The 25123-nt window shown below is 44.6% G+C and overlaps 2 protein-coding genes across 2 annotated transcripts; one reads left to right on the top strand and one right to left on the bottom strand.

The window, feature by feature from the left end:
- Positions 1-685: 685 nt before the first annotated feature.
- NMD3 (NMD3 ribosome export adaptor) lies at positions 686-11088 on the top strand. The gene is made up of 15 exons (XM_075418380.1): positions 686-764; positions 916-1050; positions 1986-2082; positions 3447-3527; positions 3903-4031; positions 4584-4674; positions 4839-4917; positions 5227-5323; positions 5600-5717; positions 6404-6549; positions 7240-7352; positions 8092-8164; positions 8659-8765; positions 9644-9714; positions 10181-11088. Exons 1-15 carry the CDS (start codon positions 721-723, stop codon positions 10312-10314), a joined length of 1515 nt encoding a protein of 504 aa, XP_075274495.1. The 5' UTR covers positions 686-720; the 3' UTR covers positions 10315-11088.
- Positions 11089-22421: 11333 nt separating this feature from the next.
- On the bottom strand, positions 22422-22664 carry LOC104334389 (serine palmitoyltransferase small subunit B). Its single transcript, XM_009939996.1, has one exon. The coding sequence runs from the start codon at positions 22662-22664 to the stop codon at positions 22422-22424; it is 243 nt and encodes an 80-aa protein (XP_009938298.1).
- Positions 22665-25123: the final 2459 nt, after the last annotated feature.

The raw sequence follows: 25123 nt of genomic DNA on the forward strand, positions 1-25123 counted from the left end.
GTCTGTTCATAATCAATACTGAAAGTAATATGAATTTAATGCCAAACATCCCTATTCTTACTCTTTCCACCAAAGCTGTGAATTCCTTTTAGAACACACTTAAAGACGTATTTGGAGCTGTTCAGCCACGGCTGATAAACAGGCGAAAACAACAACAAAAAATGCTTCAAAGCAGCATTTCTCGACGATCAACGAGCAGCAGCCTTTAGGAATTAACTCCTGCTGAAAAGGGCCACGTCCCCGCGCTGCCGCCAGCCCACGCCAGCTCCAGCAATCCCTGCCAGCTCGGTCCCCACGCCGATAAATGAACGCAGCACATTCCCATTAAAAACAAATATGAATTATGACATCAATCTGGCAGCCAAGGGAGGAATGCGAAAGGGCGCTGAGGCTGCATCCCCCCCCGCCGCCATTTGCTTGCAACAACAGCACGGGCTCGCCCCGCGGGGGAGGGAGATGTATCAAATCCCACGATTTTCAGAGAAAAACAGGTTAATGCGGTAAAAAAACTCGGTCATTGGGGTGCTGCCGGCCCGCGGTGCCCCAGCGCGACCGCGCCCGGCAGCCGCCATCTTGCGGCCTCCTCCCGGCCGGGTGGGAGGGGAAAGGGCGGAGCGCCGAGGTCTCGCGAGAGCCCGACCGGGCGCTCGCCCGGAGACCTCGGCGCTCCGCCCCTTCCCCTCCCGCGCGGAAGTCGGTCCCGCGTGGGTGGCGGCGGCCATGGAGTACATGGCGGGGCCGGCGGCCCCCACCCCCGGCAACATGTAAGGGGCGGCGGGAGGTGGAGGTGGGGGGGTGCGGACTCTCCTGGGTTACCGCTTTCCTTTAAAAAATAAAATCGAATGACGAAGCCCCCGTGTACCTTCGGTCCCGGGAGCTGCCGCTCGTCATTGACCTCTCCCCGCTCTGTTCCAGCCTCTGCTGCCAGTGCGGCGTGCCCATCCCGCCCAACCCGGCCAACGTCTGCGTGGGCTGCCTGCGGGCCCGCGTCGACATCACCGAGGGCATCCCCAAGCAGGGCACCCTCCACTTCTGCAAGCAGTGCGAAAGGTGGGCGGCCGGGCCGGCTCCGCTCCCCCGGGACGGGATCCGCCCCCCCCGGGCCTGCTCCTCTCCTCAGGGACGGGATCCCCCCAACCCCCACCCCGGGCCCGCTCCTCTCCTCAGGGACGGGATCCCCCCAACCCCCACCCCGGGCCCGCTCCTCTCCTCAGCGCCGCGATCCCGTCCCCGGGCCCGCTCCTCTCCTCAGGGTCGTGATCCGCCCCCCCCCCCCCCAAGCCCGCTCCTCTCCTCAGAGACGGGATCCCCGGTCTGGGCCCGCTTCTCTCCTCAGGGCCGGGATTCCCCCCCCCCGGGCCCGCTTCTCTCCTCAGGGCCGGGATCCGCCGCCCCGGTCCCGCTTCTCTCCTCAAGGACGGGATCCCCCACCCCTGCCCCGGGCCCGCTCCTCTTCTCAGGGCCGGGTTCCCCCCCCCTGCCCTGGGCCCGCTCCTCTTCTCAGGGCCGGGTTCCCCCCCCTGCCCCGGGCCCGCTCCTCTCCTCAGGGCCGGGATCCCCCGCCCCTGGCCCCCTCCTCTCCTCAGGGATGGGATCCCCCCCAGCCTTGGGCCCGCTTATCTCCCCCGGCCCGGGATCCCCCCGCTCTGGGCCCGCTGCGGTGCGGCCTACACCTGCTTGGCCCCTTTCTGTTGGGTCCTTTAGGATTTTCCACCACGTTGTGGAGTTTCTTTCCTCGTGGGAGTAGAAGGGCGGTGCTGTGCGGCGTCTGGGAGGTTTAAACGAGCGTATTCGTGGCCCTCGGGATAGGGAAGAAAGCGGGCAGGATGGTGGTAAAAGCGTGAGCGCACTTGTCATCGTGCTGAGAGAGGCGAAGGTTGTAGCTGCATAGCTGGCATTTCACGTGAAAGCTGGGCAAATAACTGCTCGTCTGCGGAGTGACTGGATTTGCTTTGACGTGTGGTGACACGCTGCCTGTGTCCCAGGTATCTCCAGCCTCCAGGAACCTGGGTCCGGTGTGCCTTGGAATCAAGAGAGCTGCTCGCTTTGTGTCTTAAAAAAATCAAAGCTTCCCTGAGCAAGGTGAGGAGCTAATTCTGCTCACGTTCCGTAGCGTGTCTGTTGCTATTGCAGAAAATGAACTCCAGCTGACTTACACAGGGTTTGTACTTGTGTAGAGCTTATCAATGGGTCTGTATTAAACATAGAGAGAGTGCCAGCCTGACCTCAACTACACTAGAATTTTGAAGGATTTGGTAAGGACAGGGTCTAACAAAAAACTTTCCCAGGCATACCAAGGAGGCTCTTGCACTGCAATTCTGTGGCTTCAAAGCATACAGCGTGCTGCACAGTTGTTACTGTACAGGATCACAGAATCACAGCATGGTTGGGGTTGACAGGGCCCTCTGTGGGTCACCCAGTCCAACCCCCTGCCCAAGCAGGGTCACCCAGAGCACGCTGCACAGCACCAGGTGGGTCTGGAATATCTCCAGAGAAGGAGACTCCACAACCTCCCTGGGCAGCCTGGGCCAGGGCTCCGTCACCCTCAGAGGGAAGAAGTTCTTCCTCGTGTTCAGCTGGAGCTTCCTCTGCTTCAGTTTGTGCCCCTTGCCCCTTGTCCTGTCGCTGGGCACCACTGCAAAGAGTCTGGCCCCATCCTCCTGACACCCAGCCTTAAGATATTTATAAGCATTTATAAGGTAGGGGTGGGAGTTGAGCATAATTCACTGAAGGAAGCTAACATGTTCTTAAGGCACCTGAATTTTACAGTTTTCTTTTTACGCATTTTGCAAATTGTCTGTACCATACTTGTTCTCACTGGTTTATGACGATATGAAAGAGGGTCACAGAGGTCTATATATAGTTTAAATTGAAAGTCATGTGTTTAAGTTGAGTAAAGTACCTCTTTGGTTTCAGAATCTTACCAGAGGGAAAAATCTGAGATAGTTTTATAGGCGAAAAAATTGTTTTGTTACCGCAGTCAGCAAGGTTTGAATTAGATTGCTTTATTGAGCTTCTTGCTGTTGCATTAGTACTTAAATGTACAAAGTATCATTTGCTGCAGTAACTTTGCATGTTCTTAGTTTTAGAGATTAAATTGGCTTTTAAGTGGTGAGAAAACCATTGTATTGTCCAAATTCATCGTTACGTGGCATCCAGAGGTACTGCTGAATGGTGTATCCAGTTCCTCTGGTGTGGCAGTCTGAGGCTGCATCGCCATTGTTTTAGGTAGATCAGACTCTCTGTCCTAAGTAAGCATTATTAATTGTGTTTGGTACACTGAGATCTATGTTTTTAATTCAGGTTATTCGCTTCCTCACTTGGTTGAGGCATTGTGAACTGTACCAGAAGCTTGTGTGCTGCGGCGGTTAGCGCTGCGTGTTTTTAACGCGTGCCCTGTTTCAGCCGCTGGCAGGAGCTGAGCTCTCGTTCTTTCCCGCTGGCAGGTCCGGCTGATTGATGCAGGCTTTATTTGGACCGAGCCCCATTCTAAGAGGCTGAAGCTGAAACTGACTGTTCAGAAAGAGGTAACTGGAGTACAGTATTCTGTGTGTGGATTTTAAAAAGCTTTTATGGCAAACAGTAGGATTTTACTTATTTTTTTGTTACCTTTGTATTTTCGATAAGTGGTTCTCTTTGGTAAAATCCAGCATGTGTTTACGGGCTTATCTTGAAAGAACATTGATTTCATCCTGCCTAAATTTTGTCGTTAAAGTGCCATTTGTCACCATTTGGTAGAGGTTATCGGCTGTTCCAGTGAAGCTGGGAAAATAGTCCTAATATCTGTGACCCAAATATAGCCATCTGTCACGTGGTGTAGTGTGGAAGTTATTTCAGAGTGCTGTGGTAAGCTGGCTTTCTGTCTGGACTAATGAGGAAACCTTCTCAACTCTGTTTTACAGGTGCTAAATGGAGCGGTTCTTCAGCAAGTGTTTGTGGTGGAATACATAGTTCAGTCTCAAATGTGTGAAGACTGTCACAGAATTGAAGCGAAGGATTTCTGGAAAGCTGTAGTGCAAGTCAGACAAAAGGTAGAGGCAAGCTGAGTTTTCATCTGCTCGTGGCAGTGCAATCAAGCGGACAAATATTTGGATGAATTTTTGATTTTCTCAGAAAAAGATGTACTCACACTTGCACGCTGCTGCAGTAATACAGTCTGTGTTCGCGATGGGTTTTTTTCTTACTGATCTTAGTTTAGAAAAACTTTCTGCTGTCCAGTATTATTAGCATACTCTTTTTAAATGATGTCTGGCAGGAGGAACTTGTGTGAGTTACTAAATACCCTGCTGTATTTTAAGGCAGTGTTAGAAACAATGATACAGATTGTTTCTAAATATTTAAATCTTCTTTAAAGAAAATGGTATCTTTAGCAACCAGTTACACAAAAATGAGGAACAGAAGCTTTAAATAAGTTGATATAAATAGAGCACATCTCTGAAATCTTTTTGGTTACTCTGAATAGACTTTGGACTGTTCCTTCTCCACATGATCTCTTCGTATAAATGTTTATTCCTCAGAGATACTGCATTTGCACTAGACGATTCTTAAATAACCTTGATAATTTTGTCTTTGCTTGGTTTTAGACTCTGCACAAGAAGACTTTCTACTATTTGGAGCAGCTGATTTTAAAACACAGGCTTCACCAAAATACGCTTCGCATCAAAGAAATCCATGGTAGGTGGATGGAGGTAGAATAGACTAACTTGGTTTACGTTAGAGGAGTGCTTATGCTAGAGGCTGTGTACAGATAAGCAGCAGATTACTTAGCCGATGTGTTGTATTGAAAACAAACATAGTACTTGAAATGGGTATGTTCATCAAGCTTTTTTTCCTTTCAGATGGCCTGGATTTTTATTATTCTTCAAAGCAACAGGCCCAGAAGATGGTTGACTTTCTTCAGTGTACAGTTCCATCTAGGTATATGATTTACATTTATTGCCTCCAATACCCAGATGCTTTTGAGAAATGTCTTTTATCCTTCACTTTTAAAGAATTTTGGAAGTGGAGGTGTAAGAAACCTGTATTCTGGTTAAAACAGACAAAATTACTTATACAAAAGTCCTGTTTTTTCTATGTAGCCATTGTAAAACTAACCCTCATGCATTTTTCCTATTTCCATAATTGTTGGATCTGTAGTACATAGCCATAGACTTTCATTGCTGATCATCTCCTCTTTCAAGTAATGTCCTTCTTGCTGCCTGAAGGCTGTGTTTTTATGTTTTATAGATCAAAATCATCCCAACGTTTGATCTCTCATGATATTCATAGTAATGTCTACAATTACAAAAGCACTTTCTCTGTGGAAATTGTTCCCATATGCAAGGTAGCTTCCCTCTATTTCATCTTCAGGGTGTTGTATGAAGTGGGTAGAGTTTGTTTGGGTGATGGAGGCCTGGTCTGTTGTGTATTTGGGGGGATGGAGCGGTCTGCTCCCCACGAAGCATGGGACGTGCAGATAGTGGCTGTCTTGAGGAAGTTACTGGTAATATTGGGTGGAGAACTGAAAATATGAAGTTTATAAATCTATTTCCAATTTCTCTAAAGAATTGATTAAAAATTAAGGACATATGAGTGTAAAGTATTTTCTGTTTGTGTGCAGGACAATGTTGTATGCCTGTCACCAAAACTGGCGCAGAGCCTTGGTAACATGAGCCAGATCTGTGTGTGCATTCGAGTGACGAGCACCATCCGCCTCATCGATCCTAGCACTCTGCAGAGTAAGCTACCGGTTCTTCTCTGCACTACGGCAGCATCGCATTCTTCTGCTGGCACAATTTTTTTGTTGTTGTTTTTTGTTTTCATACTATCTTGTATTTGTGGACCTTAATGTTGTAAATTTATCTGTACAATCACTGATGTAGAAATTTAATAGCGAACTAAGACATAGTTCTCTAAGCTTGGCTTCCATAGTAGCCTAGGAAAAACAGGCAGAGTCACTGTGAAGTCCATGTATGCTCTAGGTCTCTGCTAAGCACTTAAATTTGTCAGGCATGTTCCTCTAAAATTAGACGGCATCTAGTTTTTCTGTGCATTTATGATTCTAGGCACTTTGGTGCAAAGAAGGGCACCAGAAGCCCTGTGCTTCGATTGGTAATTGCTGGTAAGCTGTGCCAGCAAAATACCTCAAATAAAGACACATCCAGGAGAATGAGAATGATCCTTGCAAATAAAAAGGTCTGCGCTTCAGACACGTGATACGTGATTTGTCTGTTGCAGATCAACTGCTCGTGTCGCACGAGTTTGCAACAGGGGTCACGTCCTAAGTACTGGTGTTACAATAATAAGCTTGAACAGAACGCGTTTGGCAGTTGCCTTAATTTTGGCCAGTGCTTCCTTTTCCTTTTAATTTCTTCGTGAGAAATTCTCTCACTTGTGTTTGCCCATGCTGGTGTTCTTTTTCCAGTTGCTGAAATTGATGGGAATACCTACTGGCGGCACCCTTTCAATAGCTTGTTCCACCCCAGACAGCTAGAGGAATTTATCATTATGGATATCAATAGAGTTCAAGAAAAGAAAAAAGGGGCAGGGGCAGGGGCAAGATCAAACAAGGTAAGAGCTCCTCACTATCTGACTCGATGTTTTGGGCCCTCCTCTCCCCCCCCTCCCCTACTCAGCTGAACTTCTCTTTTGAGTCCTTCTGTCTTGCAAAGTCAGGTCTGTGCTTTGCTGTGTCTAGCCGCTGGGCAAAAGCTCTTCTCGGGAAGATGTGGACAGTGTTTTGGTTTGGAAATTGCACAGGCGTTACGCGAATTCCACTTTCGGAAGTCCTTTTCTGTTGAAGAGTTTAAATTCTGCTTGTTGCTATCGTTATTGAAATTATTTTGTATTAGCTGTGCAGCTCTTCAATTCTTAAATTGTTTTTGTTGAAAGTGTAGAAGCATTGCTTTTTAATCGGAATTAGTGAATCAGTACCAAACATTTTCTTCTCAGTCAAAAGCTGTATGTGATTGAAAGTTAAGAAGTAAAAATAAACAAAAAACAAAGAAACTGAAAACCTGTCTAGTTACAGAAACAGCCTTAGTGGAATTCTTGTGAAAAGTGGTTGGCACGTCCATTTCCTTCCTTGTGTAAAAACGAGAAATGAGGAGTAGCAAGCAATACATTGGGTGCTTGATGTAGAAATACACGTTTAATTGCAAGTGTGATTTGAAACAGTAATGCAGCAGTGCAGATGTTCTCATAGCACAGCAAGTTCAGCTGCGTTTGACTACAAGGTTGTTTTATTTTTTGTTCCTCAAGCACACGCTGGCTGAAGCCTGGGTACGGAAAACCTCGGAGCTGAATACAGATCATCAGTATTTCTGCTGTACTCACTTGGGACACATCCTGAATCCTGGCGACCTTGTCTTGGGGTCTGTTCTGTTTCTTGTTTTGTATTAAATTGTTATTTAATGACTGAATTCTTTGGATTCTCTATGGGCTTATATATTATCAAGAAAGTTTTGAACAGTTCTGATTTCTAAATGAAATGGGCAAAAGGGATCGAAATCGGCAAAAGGGATCGGATCTTTCATCTTGGCCATGAAGAGATGGTCCCAATGCAGGAAATCTTTTTTCTAGCAGAGGTCATGTTGCGAAACGGACTGTTAGGAAGTAGAGAGCTGAAGCATTGACTGTAGAATGCAGACTGGAGTAACAGTTTAGACACAAATAGACGGCAGAGATTTTTGAAATACCAGGCAAGATCTTTTTGTTTGATAGCGAGTATCGTACACAGCAAAGACAAATGTGAAATTTCTGTAAGATTAGGCAAATGAGGTGATTCTCAAACAGGCAGAAACATGAATGTTATTGGAGCTGTTGTGAGTCCAGCAGAAGCTCAGTGGGTGTTGCTGTTTGGGTTCAGGAGGCTGGGGAGTGTTGCTGAAAAGAGTTTGGGAGCAGCAGCTTCTGAGAGTTAGGGCAGCTGCCTGTTGGTGTGGATATTTTATTTGCTCTCAAGTTCTTTTGTAAACGTTTATCTTTCTGAGGAGCTGTAACTTACATGTGCTGCTCTTTAATACAAACATACGATACATATGTTTGTGTTAAAGATCGGTAGTTTGTAGGCTTTTGTAGAAGGGTAGAATAAAATACCTATTTTTGTTTTAGATTTGACTTGGCGAACTGCAACTTAAATGACGAGTTTGCCAATAAGATGAACCCACACAATATTCCTGATGTGGTAAGACCTTTTTCTTTCTCTGTTACCCAGGGGTTCTAAGGAATACAGTTTTATAATGAATAGTCACTAGTTCCATAGTGCCAAAGGAAGAGGGGATATTAATATTGAAATTTGAATAGCATCTAATTTTGAGAATGATTTTCTCACTGCTTAAATTGTTGTGCGGTGGTTAAATAATAGATTTGCTTTAACTTATCTGACTCTCTGTTGGCTTTGTTGAAGTTACCATGCACCGTGTGGTGAAAGCTGTATTACAACTCCAGTGTCTGTACGCCTCTTCAGGACATAATCCAAAGTGTTTGGAAACTTTTGAATCAATGGATGCTCTGTAAATTCTATCTAAAACTTCTGAGTGCCAGACTGACTCTACCATTTGTTCAGCTGATTTTACAGTTGCCCAAATCTGGGCTCGGGTGGAGTTTGGGGCTTTGAAAGAGTGTCGTCAGTGGTATTGAAGGTGCATACGTGTGAATGCGTGCTGGTTTTCACTGCAGGTGTTAATAAAGAAGAGCTATGACCGTACCAGACGCCAGCAGCGCAGAAACTGGAAGCTGAAAGAGCTGGAAAGGGACAGAGAAGGCCTGGATACAGACGATGAAAGGTTTGCTATCTGCTGCGAAGCTTTTTGGTCCCTCCAACATGGGACACTGTGCCAAGTCCAGAAATAACATTTCTCAGTTTCTGCTGAGGATAAGCCCAGTGTACGGCCTGAGCTGGTCTGCTGGCTGGCGAGGGGGCAGAGGCGAGTGCTGCGGGGTCTGTCCGGGCAGGATGCTGGCTCACAGGACGGGTTGGTACCGATGGTCTCTGAAGAGCAGTGTCTCTCTGCAGTTTTCACCCGTCCCTGGTGCAGGAAGTGCTGTGAGCACGTGCACCTTCCTGGTGTATATCCTGTCTGCGCAGTTTTCCAGGAGTGTGGATACCGAGGGCAAGAAGGGCCAGGGGGATGTGGAACCAGACTAAATCCTGGAATGTTAAAAGATAACAGTGCAGGGTTTTCAGGTTTACTGTTGCAAAATATAGAAACTATTTTCATGTTTTTTTCCAAGAAAAGCTGAAATCATGAGACAGGTGAGTAAAATCATTGCGTCTGTAGGGTGCAGCTGGTGTCTGTCCAGCCAAGGGACACTTCTGTGAGAACACACTGGTCACTGGTTTGTTCAGTGACAAAGCTGACACAGCAACAGCAGGTTCTAAAGAATGAATGAAATAATGAAATAACCCAGTAGAAAAAATGAGGCAATTAGAGTTAAATGAGGACAGGCAAATCAAATAAGTTCTTTAGGAAACTGATAGGTGCTAATTAAGAAAAGCAGAAAGAACGAGTTAGAAATAATGGGAATGCCATCAGAAGGCACGTCTGAAGGATGACGGACTGCAGTGCTGCCTTCGGGCTTTGTTTCTTTGATTTTATTTTGTTTTATAAATTTGCATAAATCCAAAGGAAAAGTGAGTAAATACATTAAGCATCTTTTACAGGCAATACCAGGACTTCCTTGAAGATCTCGAAGAAGATGAAGCCGTAAGGAAGAATATCAACATTTACAGAAGTAAGGCCTTTATAACCATTTAATTGCATGTAACCAGATCATGACTATTTGAGTGAAAACATATTTACTGATGTTCTGTGTTTGGATTCTTGGAACTACTCATGCCTAGAGAACGGCTACAATGTAATAGCTTCAGGTATTCAGTGTATTTCACATGCACTGAATGGATGTCAAGGTGTTTTGTGTGCTTGACTTTAACATGAGAGAGAGAAGTGTATTTCCCCCCGAAACCTCTACTGGGTGAAGGATTTGATATGTAATTCAGCATCTTCTATGAGGGCGATTGCCATGGCTTGTTGGTTTTTGGGAGGGATTTGTTTGGTTTTGGGTTTTGTGGTTTGATGGCTGTTTCCAGACTTGGTCGTGTCATGTCCCCCCCCGCTTCCTTCCTAGGGGTTGTTCAGGGGTTTGGGGTTTGTTTTCTTCCCTTAGCTATTTGTTGTTTTTTCTTCTATTGCATTTTTAGATGCAGATGTTCCAGTGGAGAGCGACACAGACGATGATGGTCCTCCGCGAATCAGCCTGGCTGAAATGCTAGAGGATCTCCATATTTCCCAGGATGCCACTGGTGGGGAGGGAGCAAATATGATGACAGAATAAGAACAGTGCATTAATCAAGTCATAAATATTCACGTGGTGAGGAAACAGTACCCAAAACATAAGTAAACATTACAAACTGATCACATGAACGTGAAAAGTAAGTGTGATAACTAGCACTATACCCCTAAATAATGGTCCTCTAATATTTTATATATAATGATCTAGAAAATCAGCAATTAAAGTGAAATTTCTGGTGCAGGCATTGCAATATAAGTTCCATAAGTTCCTCCCATCCCCGAGTGCTCTCTCCTTGCAACTTATGCCGTGCGGAGACCAGCTGGCGTAACTTCAGGGTTATCCGTTGGGAGTGAGAATTGTCTTGCGCTGAAGACAGGTGACAAGGAAGGATGTCCAGAGGGAGAGATCTGATTGGAGTTTGCTGGATTTGTAGGTAGAGTGCCCACCTGCTGTTTGTTGCTTTCCTTTCGTCACATGGGAAGGATTTTTCCTGTCTTAATCTTTTTGGTACAATGGTTTGAAGCCTTTTATGGTATTGCTAGATTATTCCATATAACAATATTTTGGGGAAGCTCAAGAATGTCTCTTCTGTTGCTTTGGTAAGGGAACTCCAAGTATGCATGTTGTGTACGCAGAAAACCTTCCCTGTAAATGAATTGAAGATGCAGCCCTTGATCAGAAAGACTGGAAACTATTCTTCAGTATAATGCATATTGTATTGTGCTACATTACATGCCTGTATCGGTGGATTAAAAGCAATATGCGGAATGTCTAATTAATACACCAGGTATGAACTATTAAAAAACTATACAGATATTTTTGGTCCATCATTATTTAGTTAACTTTAAAACCCAGTTTCTCTCTGGTGCAAGCCCAAAGAGGATATAAGTGGTGTAGGAGAACGTTGCATAATTATATTCATCTGGTTTTAATTCACTTTACTGCACAAAGGTGGTTGACAGAAATTTTACAAAGAGTTTATGTGCATATACATTTGTTTTAACTCAATATAGGTATGGAAGCGTAACAAGAGTGGTTTTGCCGCTGCATTTTTTTAACTTCAGGAAAAAAATGTTCAAAAGAAGTGGCACGTGTAAGGGAGGGAAATAATAACGTAAAGTTGAAAAATAAAGTGGAGATGTGTGGGACTCACCTAGCAGGGTATTGACGATTCCTCTGAGGAGGATCTGTGTAGCTCCAGTGAGGACACCTCCCGTGGTTTGTCACTGCTTTTGTGCTCCTGAGATAAATACACCGGCCTGAAAACTCGCTGTTCCACTGTCCTATCAGCTGAGGAGGTGTCTGGAGCACCTTCCTCTGTTTCACTGTACTCCACAGCTTTTCAAGGCCTCAGAGAAACAATTCAGGAGTTGGAGTGTTCAGCCCACTGCCAGGTGAGAGGAATTGTTGCCTTATTCTGGAGTTTGATTGTCATCTTTTGATTAAGTGTTTCCAAATGGGTGTGAGTCCCCTGGGTTGCAGACCTGCTGTCTGAGCCCAGGCAATATGCCTGGTCATATCAAAGGCATTTTTGATTGTAATCAGGTATTTTGATTGTAATCCAAGGTATTTTTGATTGTAAAAGGTGGAGGCAGGTTTAGTTACCAGTTCTTCATAGTTCCTTTCGTTCTGTCTCACAATCTTGTCATCATCCATTTGTAAAGGGGGAAAATATGGAAATCTGGCGGCGAAGCGCTAAGCCCTCAGTCAATGTTGTTAGCAGCTCGGCCATCCCTTTACTCTGTGGTTTTGTCACACTGAGCTCTTCTGCTTTGTCTCAGGAGCTTTGTTGTATTTTTTTACTGTGTAGATGAGCAGTTAAGAAAAATCCATAAAGCTGCTGAGAACTAAAGGTACAATTTATCTCAAGACAGTAATTTAGTTCAGTATAGGGAAGGCATAAAATCATGCTTAAAAAAAGCTCATGAGAATGCAGCTGCATAGCTAACCTGAATTACTGCTCCAATAAAAATGTTTCATTATACATATTTTACAGTAGCTACACCTGCCAGTAGTGTTGGGGAGCTGTAGATACACTCCAGTCTAGTGACCACTGGGCCAAATCTGTGGAAACTGGGGAACTTTAATGTGTAGCCATGTAGCCAAGGAAGGCGCTCTGTGTCTGGATGAGATGGGGTTTGGGTTGTGAGTTTTCTGACGGAGAGAAAAATGATCGAGCCTTTATCTTGCATGGTGTGGCAGTAAGCTTCCTGTTGCTGGCAGGTGAAGGGGGAGTTGTAATAAAAGCTTGTTTTAAACCGTGCTGTTTTGATCAACCTTTTTCCTTCCTCTCTGATATTTTCCTGCATAGGAATGCCAGCCATTTCAGATGTATCGCTGTCTTGGCTGCCGTCCTGTTTGTCACTGGAGATGTCCCTCTTCCTTTTCCTGCCGTGGTCTGGTCTCAGGTTTCGAGCATCTTTCGGCAAGAGCTGTGTCTGGAAAGATCTCATGCTATGGATGCTAGGCAAACAAGTCATAAACAGAAGTATATTGCTTGGCTTTTTATGCGTTTGTTTGCTAGCTGGTAACACACAGTAACAGCTCTCCAGTGGGTAGGTAAGCTGCGTCTACTTGAAACCAAAGTTAGTTCTAATTTTAGGTTCTTGAGTTTACAGGGTCCCTTTACTGGAGTTTACAGGGTCCCTTTAGCGTTTGAAGAGCTGAGATCCACAAGAGGCTTAGGTGGTGTACGGGCGAATGAGGTGCTTGCCAAGGTCTGCTCGCTGACACTGGATAAACCATTTGACAAAAGGCACTTGATTCACTACAGAAAAAAGGCTGGCGCTTACCCTGCAGCTCTTTCTGAAAATCTCTGATCTGTGGGCTGAGCCACAGCGTAACGCGCCTCTGCTTTGGTATGCACAGAAGTTGCTTCAGGATTTGAGGTCGTAACTGCTCAATGAGTAATTTGCACCCAGGTTTTGATGATTTTTGAATCGGCAGAGTTGAAGAGTAACATCCCACTGGTTTGGGGAGGAGGGGATTGCTTTTGGGAGGTGAATACATGCACATGTATGCATAGTGGATTTGGTACAGAGCGTGTGTGATCGCGAGCACCAAGCAGTAGTAGTGTGTGTAGTAATTTATGAATGGTAACGCAGATGTAAAAGGGCTGTCTGGAGTAGTTAAGTGTTGGTTAAATTTGGAGTGTACTTACCTCATGTGGTAAGCTAGTAGTAAGACTGAAAAAAAAGAATACTTTTAAAGTATTAAAAAAAAAAAAAAAAGCGCAGCCAGCTGAAGAGATTCTGTTTCCGCGGAGAAGAGAAGTTCTGTCCTCCGAAACAGCCAGCGTTTTGTTCTTTCAGAAGCAAGGCTTCTTGCAGCCTTCCAGCCCTGTTGCTGTGGCTTCCCCGGCCGGGAGCACTGGGAAGAAATGGTTACTTCAGTTGAGGGAATTTTCACTCCTGGCCCCAGCTAGGGAATTCCTGGGGGGAAGAATGGAGACAGAGAAAACGCAGGACTAGATCTAAACTTTGTGGGGTTTTAGTGCTGGATTTCTATTTTGCTGTTATGGTGAGTCACTTCTTTTTTGGGGGGTTCTGTTTCCTTAGTGGACAGCGTGTGCAGTAGCTCCTGTCAGTGCTTGATGCATCAGTGTGATTCTAGATCAATTTGTTGAAACTCAAAGTTCTATTTAAAAAAAAATTTTTTTTTTTTAAATTAAAAGGAGAAGCTGTCCAGAACTTTGTAATAACTGTCTGAAAGTTTTTTGCTTGCAGAAAGTGGTGAAGGAAAATGTTATGCTGCATCAGTCAACACACAGTTTACAGCACAAAAGCTGGATGGTTCAGGGAAACAAATACACAGCAAGAGGTGGTTGGGGTACGCAAGCACTGCTTTGTGAACTTTTTTCTGCAGGAAAAAAAGTGTTGTATATTGGTGATGAAAAGCCTAAGGTAGATAATTTAACTGCTTTAAAAATCTGTTAGTAAATTCTCTTATGTAATTACAGAGGTTCCCAAATACGCTGCAGGTGGAAATTGTTCAGGTGAAATATTGACTGGAAAACAGTGTTAAAACTGTGCCAGACAACTTAGCGTTGTTGTGGCAAAAGGAGTGCTGCTGTGCCTGCTTCTGTGCCAGTTTTGGGAAATTACAAGCTGAGGAATAGGTGTGTGCTGGTTGTTGAGATCCTGATCTGGCGGGGAGTTCTGATACAATCAATATTATTTGAGTCTCTTTTACTCTTGGAAGTAGCTTAAGCATAGGGAATTAGAGGGGAGTGTTGTGTCGTAAAGTTTTCCTTGAAGCGGTTAGACTCCGGCGGGTATGTAGGGTTGCTTCTGGTGGTGGGGTGGGCTTTGGCTGGGGGGAGCATCCTCTCACTGGGTACCGCTGGGAAGAGCCTGGCTCCATCTGCTTGGCTGTCTCCCAGCGGGTGTTAGTGCGGATGGATACGATCCGAGCCATCTCTTCTCTGGGCTGAATGGTCCCAGCTCTCTCGGCCTCTCCTCCTGTCGGAGCGCTGCGGTTGCGGTGGAGGGGAGGAAGGAAACAGTGAGCCAATCAAACCATTTCCAAACAGGGAACCTACTTTGGGAAAACCTATGCATATCAAATAGCGATCATCCTCTCAGACCGCTTTGGAAAAAAAAAATGTTGAGGTATATATGTGGGCCAAGCTCTTTCCAGTGGTGCCCAGCAACAGGACAAGGGGCAATGGGCACAAACCGAAGCAGAGGAAGTTCCATCTGAAGATGAGGAAGAACTTCTTCCCTCTGAGGGTGACGGAGCCCTGGCCCAGGCTGCCCAGGGAGGCTGTGGAGTCTCCTTCTCTGGAGATATTCCAGCCCCGCCTGGACGCGGTGCTGTGCAGCCTGCTCTGGGTGACCCTGCTTCGGCAGGGGGGTTGGACTAGATGACCCACAGAGGTCCCTTCCAACCCCTACCATTCTGTGATTCTGTGATATGTGTCTGTCTCTCTGCCCCAAACCTTAGATCAGTTCTTGCATCAGCTCTGCATCCTCTCACACCTCTCCCTGGACACTCCGTGCGGGTTTAGGAGCTGCGGGGCAACACCAGCGCGTTCCATGCTCTTGGCGTGCCCTGGAGAGGTGCTGGATCCCATCCGTCCCATGCTGGGCTCGGCAGCAGCCCCGCTGGGTGCCAGAAGGAGGACAGGGTTGGGACCACACCGAGCAGCGGGTGGTCCATCCTCGGAGACGCCGCTGGCAATCGAGTTGCTAAGAATCTGATGCGGGTAAGTGCTGTCGTACAAACTCATTTTTCTTTTTGTATCTGAAACAGGCTGAAGATGGAGCAGGAAGCGCTGGCTGTGCAGTAATGACCTTTCCAGGAGTGGCCAAACACACTTTGCCTGAGCAGCCCCAGCGTCTTGGTGGGAGGGCCGGGACTCACCTGGGTCAGGAGGCACCCGCAGAGGCAGGCTTTTGCCCATCCTTCCGTAGAGGTTGCCATAGATAAATACATCTGTGCCTGTGGTTAATGCCATAGTCCACCTGATGTCACTCTTCCTTCATGTTGATGGCCCCAAAAGCAATCTGTTCAGCTGCTCTAAGGAAAAGATGGCAAAAACTTGTTGTTTATGCCGATGTAGTCCCTCATACTTTCATTTAAGTTTAAAGTAACACCAACCTAAGGAAAAATAAGGCAAAAGCTGCTTTGATCTTGATGTTAAAGGACTTATTCCTGGCAATCTGCTCCTCCTGCCAACAGATTCTCCTTGATTTAGGCTTTGCCAAGGCCACTTATTTCAGCTGCATTCTCCCGGAACAGTTAATTATGGGGGCAAGACTCATGTGTTGGGCTTCAGAGGGGTTTTGGCGATGTTTGCTGTAGCTCATTTCAGAACAGAATCGCGTAGGAAAGAAGATTATTGCCTTCAGAATTTACTGATGTTTCCTGTGCTTAACCATCATAAGCTTAGGGTGGGAGCCTGGTTAAGACATTTAAGAAACAGATGAAGTTTAAAACTTGTCGGGATCTCAGTTCCATGATGAAAAACAAAGCATAATCGTCAAGCAGAAGTGCCTTTGCATAATTTGAGTATTCAGCTTTAGAAAACAAAACAGCTATTTATGACACAAATCCACCACTAATGTACCTTTTCACATCCACTAAGAAAATGCTTCGGATGTGCCAAGCACTGAAAGGACTTGAAAGACTATTTTAAAATAATCTGTGCTCAGTGGCAAGTTTTGTAAGGTAGAAGGAAACTATTTAAACTGTAAATTATCTAGCAGGTTGTTTGTATACTGCTCGGCATGTGTTTGCGTACTGCTTAGCATGGTGAGACTTCATGCTGCGAGGTCTGTAACGATGATGATTAACACCTTTGTTATGAGTGTAGGTCTTTTTCAATTCATACCTTTTTGTAGGGCGGATCTGAGATATAAAGGGCTACAATTTTTAACCTATGCTTCCACCGGAATGAATTTATGCTAATGTATGAACACTTGACATACTTAAGCCAGTATGAATGCAGCAGAAGACAAAACCCTCAACGTCATTGTCTGAAGCCCTAGGTTTGTTTTAGACTTTTCCTTAGAAGGTGAATGATCATATTGATAATAATCCAGAATTTGGTGCTTTAGGAGCCCTGAATCCCAGGCGCTTTCTGTTGCGCTGTCTATATCTGAGGATCCCTGCTGGAAGCCTCAGTCGGAGGTAGGCATGCAGCTGCCCAAAGCAGTACAATGCAGAGTTAGTCCCGAAGCCGAGGTTTTGCAGAAGCTGGCATGCTGAGAATGGAGATGCCGGAGCCAGCCCGGTGGAAGTGCTCATACAAGCACTGATGAGAGCAGTCACGCTCAGGCCACTCTTCCAGCTGGCTCTCGGAGGCAGCTGCTCCTCAGCCTTCAGCGTCTCAAGGCTTCGGTGCCTGTGTCCATAGCCGTGTGCTGACTTCTTGCAGGTGGCTGGTATTGCCCAAGATGCAGATCCAGCACAGGGACGTGTCCGCTCCAAGTAGGATTTCAAAGGAATTCTCTTCAGTCCAAATTGTGACAGTGTTGAGACAGCTGCTGTTTAACCTTGGCAGCCTCTGAACTCCAGATATAACTCGCTTGTTTACTGCAGTTTCCTCGTCGCCTGAATTTGCTCTTTCCCAAAGCCTGGGATCTTCAGCCTGCCACAGCCTCTTGGAAGCGTTCCTATTGCTGCGGCTTGCTCGCTCTGTAACGAGGTCAGCCCGAGTTAAAGTGCTTTGGTAAAGTTTGGCTATCCGTGGCTACTCTTTGGAAAACCTGCATTATAAGATTATGGACCACGTATGAAGTATCTAATCTGAAACAGGCAATGTTCTTATATGCATTTTCTATAGCCTTCAAATCAAAACAGGAATAATCCCACTATACAGAAAGTGTTAACTCCTGCCTTTGTAGAAACATCCTTTTGAAATACTAGGTTATTTGTTAATGTTTTTTTCTTATGCATTCTATACAAACAAAAACAAATTCTAAGCAAGTTAGCTGTAGAAGAAGTGACAACATTTTAGTGTCTCACAGTTGCAAGATCCGTGAGGACTCCTCTCGGCACCCTCAGCTCTGCTTCTCACTCCCTGCTCCTCGGGCAGGGCAGGCAGCTCGGAAGGGGAGCTGTGAAAGGCAGCGAGGCGAGTGAGCGGCTGCTGGGGCTGCAGAGAGGAACCGAGGCAAAGCCCTGGCCTCCTCAGGGAAACAGTAGCAGGCAAACATTCACACTTTCAAATTCTTACCTTTGTCCCCCTGAAAAATATCTAGAAAATTTTTTTATGTAAGTACAATTCTATATAGTATTTACACTGTATGCTGGAAATGTCACCAATACAGGAAGAAGGGATTTTCTGTAACAAGTAGATTATAACTCTGCTGTAAACTCAACATTGTTCTAAACAAATGCATAGAACATGAAATGGATACGTTCTGCGGGATGCAGAGGCTGTTAAGTGCTGGCAAGTTCATCTTAGCAACAGGATTTTCCAGTCGGATCATGAACAGCTAAGATAAGAACTCAACTTATGCTCAAGTGTAAACAGTGGCATAGACAAAACGCATAGGTTGTAGTAGCAAAACAATAAAATTAACAACAAAGAGCATGAACTTAATCCAAGGCCTCCAAAAATGGTTAGAAGTAATCAGTAGCAGAGGAGGTAAAGTTCTGCACAAATAAAATCACCAGCCTCATTGCCTTTAGGAAGTTCAAACTATTTAGATGGAGAAATCACAGATTATAGTTTAATGAGAGATAAGCTGTAAAACTGCTACAGTAATAAACCTTCATAACAAGGACGCTGTGAATCTACCATGATGTATGATCGCTGTAAAGATCAAACAGTTCATAGGGAACTGCGTGAGCAGTTTTATTTTAGGAGATGTTTGTTATGTTGTTCTTTAGTTTCAACCCTTGCTGAACCAGAGTTGGTAAGCTGTGCAACTTAAAGATGAGATTCTTTTAAAAAGTCAGTGAAACAGAGTGCTCACCTTCCTTTTTAATGTATAGTACCACAGTGGCATCAACTTTCCCTGCCTAAACGCACGGACTGGGAGGTCAGATCTATTCACAAAGGTGGGGAATGGAAACGACGTTCAAGTACCAGGCTGGTTGTGTATCAGAAATTAACTTGGGCAGATTAAGACTGCATGTTGAAGTCCATTCTGGCAAATACTAAAATTAATTCCTTTATTGACGGAAAGCCACTAAGCAGCACATACTGCATATACAAGCGTTCTCTGGTCAGCAGCCCTAGGAGAGAGCCACAGCACCTCTTACTCATGATGAAGAGAAGTGGGTGTTCTCTCGTTAAGCAGGCAGATCTCTGACAACGTTTAGGAGGCTCAGCAGCCATCACAGCGTCTGACAACCAACCTCCTGCTCGCGCAGGCTGTGTCTGTAGGAGCGTCTCGGTGCAAAACCTGCTTGCAGCTGGCTGGCCTGTCGAGGCAAGACAGTTTCTCTGAAAAACTAAGCTTGTTCTTGGTATTGCAAGAAACTTAGGCAAAGAGGGATGGAAATGCTACTGGTGCTAGCGAGAGGTCACTGGGAACTGAAGGTGGTGCAGGTGTCCGCAGAGAAGGGTGCGCAGGCAGGAACTGCAGGGAATATTCCATAAGCTGTTCCTATTGAAATACTTTCTGCTTCAGCCACGCGATAGTAGATCTAGGTTTGCAACACTCACCACCAGGTGTAAAAACCAAATGTGGCCACTCAGTGCAGACTGCTGAGCCAGGACGAGCTCTGCTGATTGAAAAAAATCTGGGAAAAGGTTGATGCAGGCTGTTAGAGTGGTCTTTGTTCCAGCTCTTCTCACACAGCTGGGATGAAGGCTGTATCAAGTGCATGGCTACTTTGATAGACAGCGAATCACACCCGTGCCTGACGGTGATCCAGTTTATGTTGCCAGATGGGCATGCACAGGCCTGGCATCAGCAGAGCTGGAGCCATGTCCTTGTTCTATCAATTCAACACCTTGGGCTGCTGGTCAGAGCGCAGCTTCCAAGAGGGAACCTGCCCAAGCAGGTTAGTGTTTCGAAACGGAAATTGCAAGGTGGTTTGCATGTAGTATTTTAAATCCTGCTCTGTGGATGACAGCCTTGGTGACATGCAGGGAAAAGACTCTAATGAGTAAAATTAATCAAGAAATTGGAGGGGTTTTCAGCTGCCACTTGGCCCTTTGTTTCCTTCTTTTCTTTTTGGTGCTTTTCTGGCTCTCTCTGAGAATCATAGAATCACAGAAGGTTTTGGGTCAGAAGGGACCCTTGAGGTCATCCAGTCCAACCCCCCAGCAGCGAGCAGGGACACCGCTAACTAGATCAGGGTGCTCAGAGCCCTGCCCGACCTGGTCTTGAATGTTTCCAGGGATGGGGCCTCCACTACCTCTCTGGGCAACCCGTTCCAGTGTTTCACAACCCTCATTGTAAAGAATTTCTTCCTTCTATCTAGCCTAAACCTACCCTGTTTTAGTTTAAAACCATTACCCCTCATCCTGTCACTGCTGTCTCTACTAAAAAAATTGTCCCCATCTTTCCTATAGGCTCCCTGTAAGTACTGGAAGGCTGCAGTCAGGCTGAGCTCTTTGCTACTGCGGAAGGGCGCGAAGAGCTGGAGCAGCGTTGCTGTCACCCGCAGACACGCAGGAGCCAGTCGGCGTGAAGGGCTGCCGCGCACAAACCAGGCAGCTCTGCAGGCGGGATCCTCTGCCAGCTGTCGCGAAAGAGGCAGCAGGCGCTTCGGGCAACCACAACAAACACCAAGTGGGTTCACGCTGGGGAGACCGGGAAAGGGCGGCGACAAGCAAGCACACACCCTGGGTAAGAGTTCCTACTTCTGCAGGCTGACGTCAGGCTCCTCAACGTCCACCGATACTCTGGATGTGTGCGTACAGTCTGCCGCTGTAATTTAGTGTGAACATAGCTATTATCCACGGAGCTTTCTTTGCAGGGATGTAACGCAGTGTGTGCACGTCTCTCTGGCACGTACAATGCAAAATACTGCGTTTGCATATTTACATTATAGACTGGCAGTTTTGAAACAAAATGATTGTCTTCATAAATAGTTTAGTAATTGACATAACTAAAACACTACATTTTCCTCTTCTGTTCCTAAACATCAATAAATGCAACATACATACTGAGCATGAAAGCTGCTAGTAGCAAACGCGAGATATTTACTACCTTAGCCACTAGAGTACTTTAACAAAACATACAACTGGATTCTAACCTGAAAGCATTAAATAGATTTCTTTTTTTTTTTTTACAAACTTAGAGATTACTTGGGTACTGTCAAAAGAGTTGTAAGTTTAAGCTCAGCTGCCCCCATTTTCCTGAATAAACGATTTTCATATCCTATCTTATTTTCCCCCAGTTATAAATTGGGAAAGTAACTGAATCTCATGTTAAGATGACATATAACATAATTAATGTCTTCACGTTGTTTTGTCATGGTCTACAACCAAATATCATTTCATAAGTCATTTAATTGCCATGTACTAATAACATCTTATTCACTTGAAGGAGAGGACATTCTAGGAGCAATTCTGCACTGGCAAGCTGTGAGAAAACTTGCTTCAGTGTGGGTGAGAGCAAAATTGCATTTATGTTACCCTGTATGTGCCCTGCTCCTTACTACTCTGCCCTTCTCCTGGGGTGATACACAACACCGATTCTGGTTGCCACGCTGATTGTACTGGTACCAGGACAGTGCTTCATCCCTGCCAGCTCCCTCCAAGGTGCGCCGTAGCCAGCCGGCAGCACAGGCATCTCGTGTTTCTAAGGCTGAAGCTTAATAAAACAGGGACTTTGATTCAAAGCTGATTACAGGGTGTCCAGCACATTAGTTACAAAGTCTGCAGTCTCAAGAGTTCATGTTTCAGACACTGCTCAACAGGTAGAGTATAAAAGCAGGTAAGCTAGGGGGAACAAGGAGTTTAGGACAAAAGAGAAACGTTGTATTTTAGGTAGGGTTTTTGTTGTTTTTCAACTAAAACGTCCCTACCACACCTGAGTATCTAGTTTCATGTTCTGTGTATGATACGCATGGTTTACTAGTCTTCTAAAAGTAAAACAAAAATTAGCTTTCTTTTAAAGTCCAAGAAAAAGAGAATTTTATTATAAATTTTCATAGAAGTAAAACCCCACATTTTTAATATCAACTGCACTATTTGCTTAATGATGACAAACCAGTCATGCGCTGTATTCAATGATTGAGGCAAACGAAACCAGTAATAAAATCATTCTATAAATACATACATACCCCAAGTTTAGAGAAGGAGCTTATAGTTGTATAGTATTGTGCAAAACCTTTTGTGTACACATCTCTCCTGTCAGCAAAGCTATGGCAGACAAGAACAAATGTATGCCATATAATTTCTCAAGATGAAAACTCTCTGCATCCAAGCAGCTCTCCTTGGAATAACAAAATATGCAGCACAGTTGTTCCTGTATCAAACCCAGCTTCATACCTCCAGCCAGTCTTTAAAGTAGAAAGCTCTTTAAGAAGCAGTCAATCAAACGATAAAAAACAAGGACAGATTGAAATTATTTTGGCAAAACAATTTGCTGTCAGAGAGTCCCGGAAGGCAGAAGAACATGAAGAGATACTGCAGAATAAAACAGTGTTTGCACACACCCTGAACTGGTTTCTAAAAAAACCTGGAGTGTTAAGAAAAACCCTTATTTGTTCCAAAAGTCAATGTCAGGTTGCCAATGTTACTTCACGATAGAAACAGTATTTTCATGCTGGTTTCCAAATAAGTACAAGAAGAATTGAAAAGCTGTGCTTATGTGGGCAGGGACAAAGACGTACGCAGTATATGACAGCAGAAGTAATACAGTAATGTTGAAAGTGTAGAAGAGCAGTTTTTCCCAGGGCTCCATGAGATAGCTGCAGGTGATGAGTTCAAACTGGCAGTACAGCCAATAGAGACAGTTCTTCATGCTCTTAATATCCATCTTCGACTTTGTGCTGCTTCTGAAAGCCTTCCCTATTACAGTAAAGGACAGTTAGTAGAAATAGAAACCATACAAACATAAAAAAGGCAAATAAATATATAAAACCATCATGTAGGCAGCAACTCCATGCTACTCAGTTTGGTCATTGACCATTTTTAGTAAATAATGTTTTAAAAACACAAGAGATCTAAAATTCCAAGATGGCAAATACATTTTAAAGTACAAAACATGATCGGATAGTAACAAACCTGCATGAGTCATTCTTTTACCCTGTCCCATAACAGGCTTCATTTGTACTCCTTTCACCTTTTCTGCCTTCAGCTCTGAACATGACAGTCCAATTTAGACCGCTGGGTACTGGGCACCATTATTTACCAAGGAGGCTCCACAATATCTCTTTTTTCCAGAAACTGATTACCCAATACATCTTGCAATTCTGTTCTCCAAGACAAACCCTACTTTCCTAACTTTGCCTTGCATGGGATTATTTAAGACTGTTGAAGCGGCTTAATTCAAAAAGCACTTCAAACCCCGTCTCCTTAACCACTTGTGGATTTTGACACAGAACTTGGCTAGAAGTCTGATTTCTACTACTGCAGACTGAATTTTATGTCTTATGCTTCAGTTGCTGCTGGAGTGCAAACTGGGTGTATGCAGAATACCACACACACAGACCCACAACAAAAGGAAACTATGTACAGATTATCCACCTTCTTCTGCAACAGAGATTGAATTGATCTGTTGCCAGAATGAAAAAGATAGAAATTTATTTTAAAGCTTTGTGTTCAGATTAATGCTAATAATTATTGAACGTTACATTATGTAGCTACCAGAATACAGAACTGGAGAGGTAAAGGGAAAACAGGACTATCTCAGTTACTGGTGCTTCCTGTCATTTGGCAAATAAGAGGAGATAAATCAAAAACTGTGATTCCCCTGTTTTTAATTGGAAAGTTAAGAACTTTTGGTGGTGTCAAGATCTGTGGGGAAAAACTCATTCCACAAAAATTAAATGCAACTTCACAGATCTATATAGAGTGGGATTTTATCCTAACAAGAGCTGCTTCCTAAAGTTTTTAGAAAAATTTTTCTTCACATTTCCCATTTTACTTCCACAGCTTCCCCACTTCTTTTCTGCCCAAACCAGTGAGATAAACTAGGTAATGCTTCTATAGTTAAGAATTATTAACTACTTGTAGTAATAGCCTTACTATATCTGTCGCATTTCTGTACATTACATGCAGTTTTTACTAAATCTGGTTATACTTAAGCCTCTTACCATCAAATGTGTCACCAAGCTACTCCGAGGAAAGACTTTTCCTACAAAAAATTGATTTTGTAAAAAGCAGAACTTACCTCTTCACTTCTCCCCGATGACAAAATGCCTAGGTGAGAGATGCTGCCTAACACTTGTGCCTTTTGCAGCTGAACAGCTCCTATACAGATGGAGAGGCAGAAGCAGTTAGCTTTGATCCTCAATTACAGAGCGTGTCCTCCACACCCCGCCCTTCTTTACTATTGCTAAAAACTCCTCTGGCCAAAGCTCCCTGCATTATGCAACAAGGACAGCTATCGTCTGGCTCGGTACTGCGCTCTCATGTCAGTATTAATTTGATAATTTGTACAAAGTCAGAGTTGAAGAACTGCAGGTAGGGAGGAAAACACAAGGGTGAAATACTATTTAGGACAATCAGTTAAAAATGTTTATAATTAGTGCCTTCCTTAATTTCAAATCTCAAAAAATACCTCTGGTTCTCTGGGACTTCACGACGTAGGCTGCCAAAGTTCCTACAAGGTGCAATTTAATGTCCATGCAAAAATGTCCTGTCAGAGTCAAGCAGCCAGAAAAATGTAGCTCAATTATATGTCACAGGAAAGTCTCCGGTCAAGCCACCACCTCCTGCACCTGTTGATTAATACCACTTTCAGAGAGTTCCCAGTCTTCTCTGCATCTGTATCTCCCAGCCCCGTATACGCACCTCAGCTGTCTTCATCCAGAAAAAACAGAGGGGAGAGAGTACGTGCAGAAGATTTCTGCAAGGAAAAGACAGTGAGTTTTTCTTAAAAATGCTACAAAATAAAACCAAGCCACAAATGCTTGAGGCTTTTTAATGATCTAATTGCACAAGTAATTTAGGTAGAAATCTGCATAATACATTATGTTCTAAATTATCTGCCTGCAGTCAAATCATTTCCAAATATGAATCAGCTTCATTTTGGTAGGATACGCCACAAGCAAAGTCCAAGGCATCTGAGCCTCACCTTCTTTCTTCCCTTCCTTACCAAACACAGCTGAGCTGATCTATCAGTAAATGCTCCCTTAACCTTTTCTTCCCCCTCATACTTTTCAACAAACTGAACTTTTCTGTTTATAAGCTGTCCACTTTCCATAGAAAACTCAGAAATGGTAAACCACTGCCCCTGGCAGCAACAGTCAATGTGCCTCACACCCCACCTTT

This window comes from Opisthocomus hoazin, chromosome 4, assembly GCF_030867145.1.
Source record: "Opisthocomus hoazin isolate bOpiHoa1 chromosome 4, bOpiHoa1.hap1, whole genome shotgun sequence".
NCBI classification, from domain to species: domain Eukaryota; kingdom Metazoa; phylum Chordata; class Aves; order Opisthocomiformes; family Opisthocomidae; genus Opisthocomus; species Opisthocomus hoazin.

Bases quoted from the DNA above. Each gene is read 5' to 3' on its own strand.
- NMD3 (XM_075418380.1), top strand. From the start codon at position 721: ATGGAGTACATGGCGGGGCCGGCGGCCCCCACCCCCGGCAACAT. The intron at 4,032-4,583 runs GTAGAGGCAAGC...GCTTGGTTTTAG, and splicing joins TAGTGCAAGTCAGACAAAAG to ACTCTGCACAAGAAGACTTT. The intron at 5,718-6,403 runs GTAAGCTACCGG...TTCTTTTTCCAG, and splicing joins CGATCCTAGCACTCTGCAGA to TTGCTGAAATTGATGGGAAT.
- LOC104334389 (XM_009939996.1), bottom strand. From the start codon at position 22,664: ATGGATATTAAGAGCATGAAGAACTGTCTCTATTGGCTGTACTGCCAG.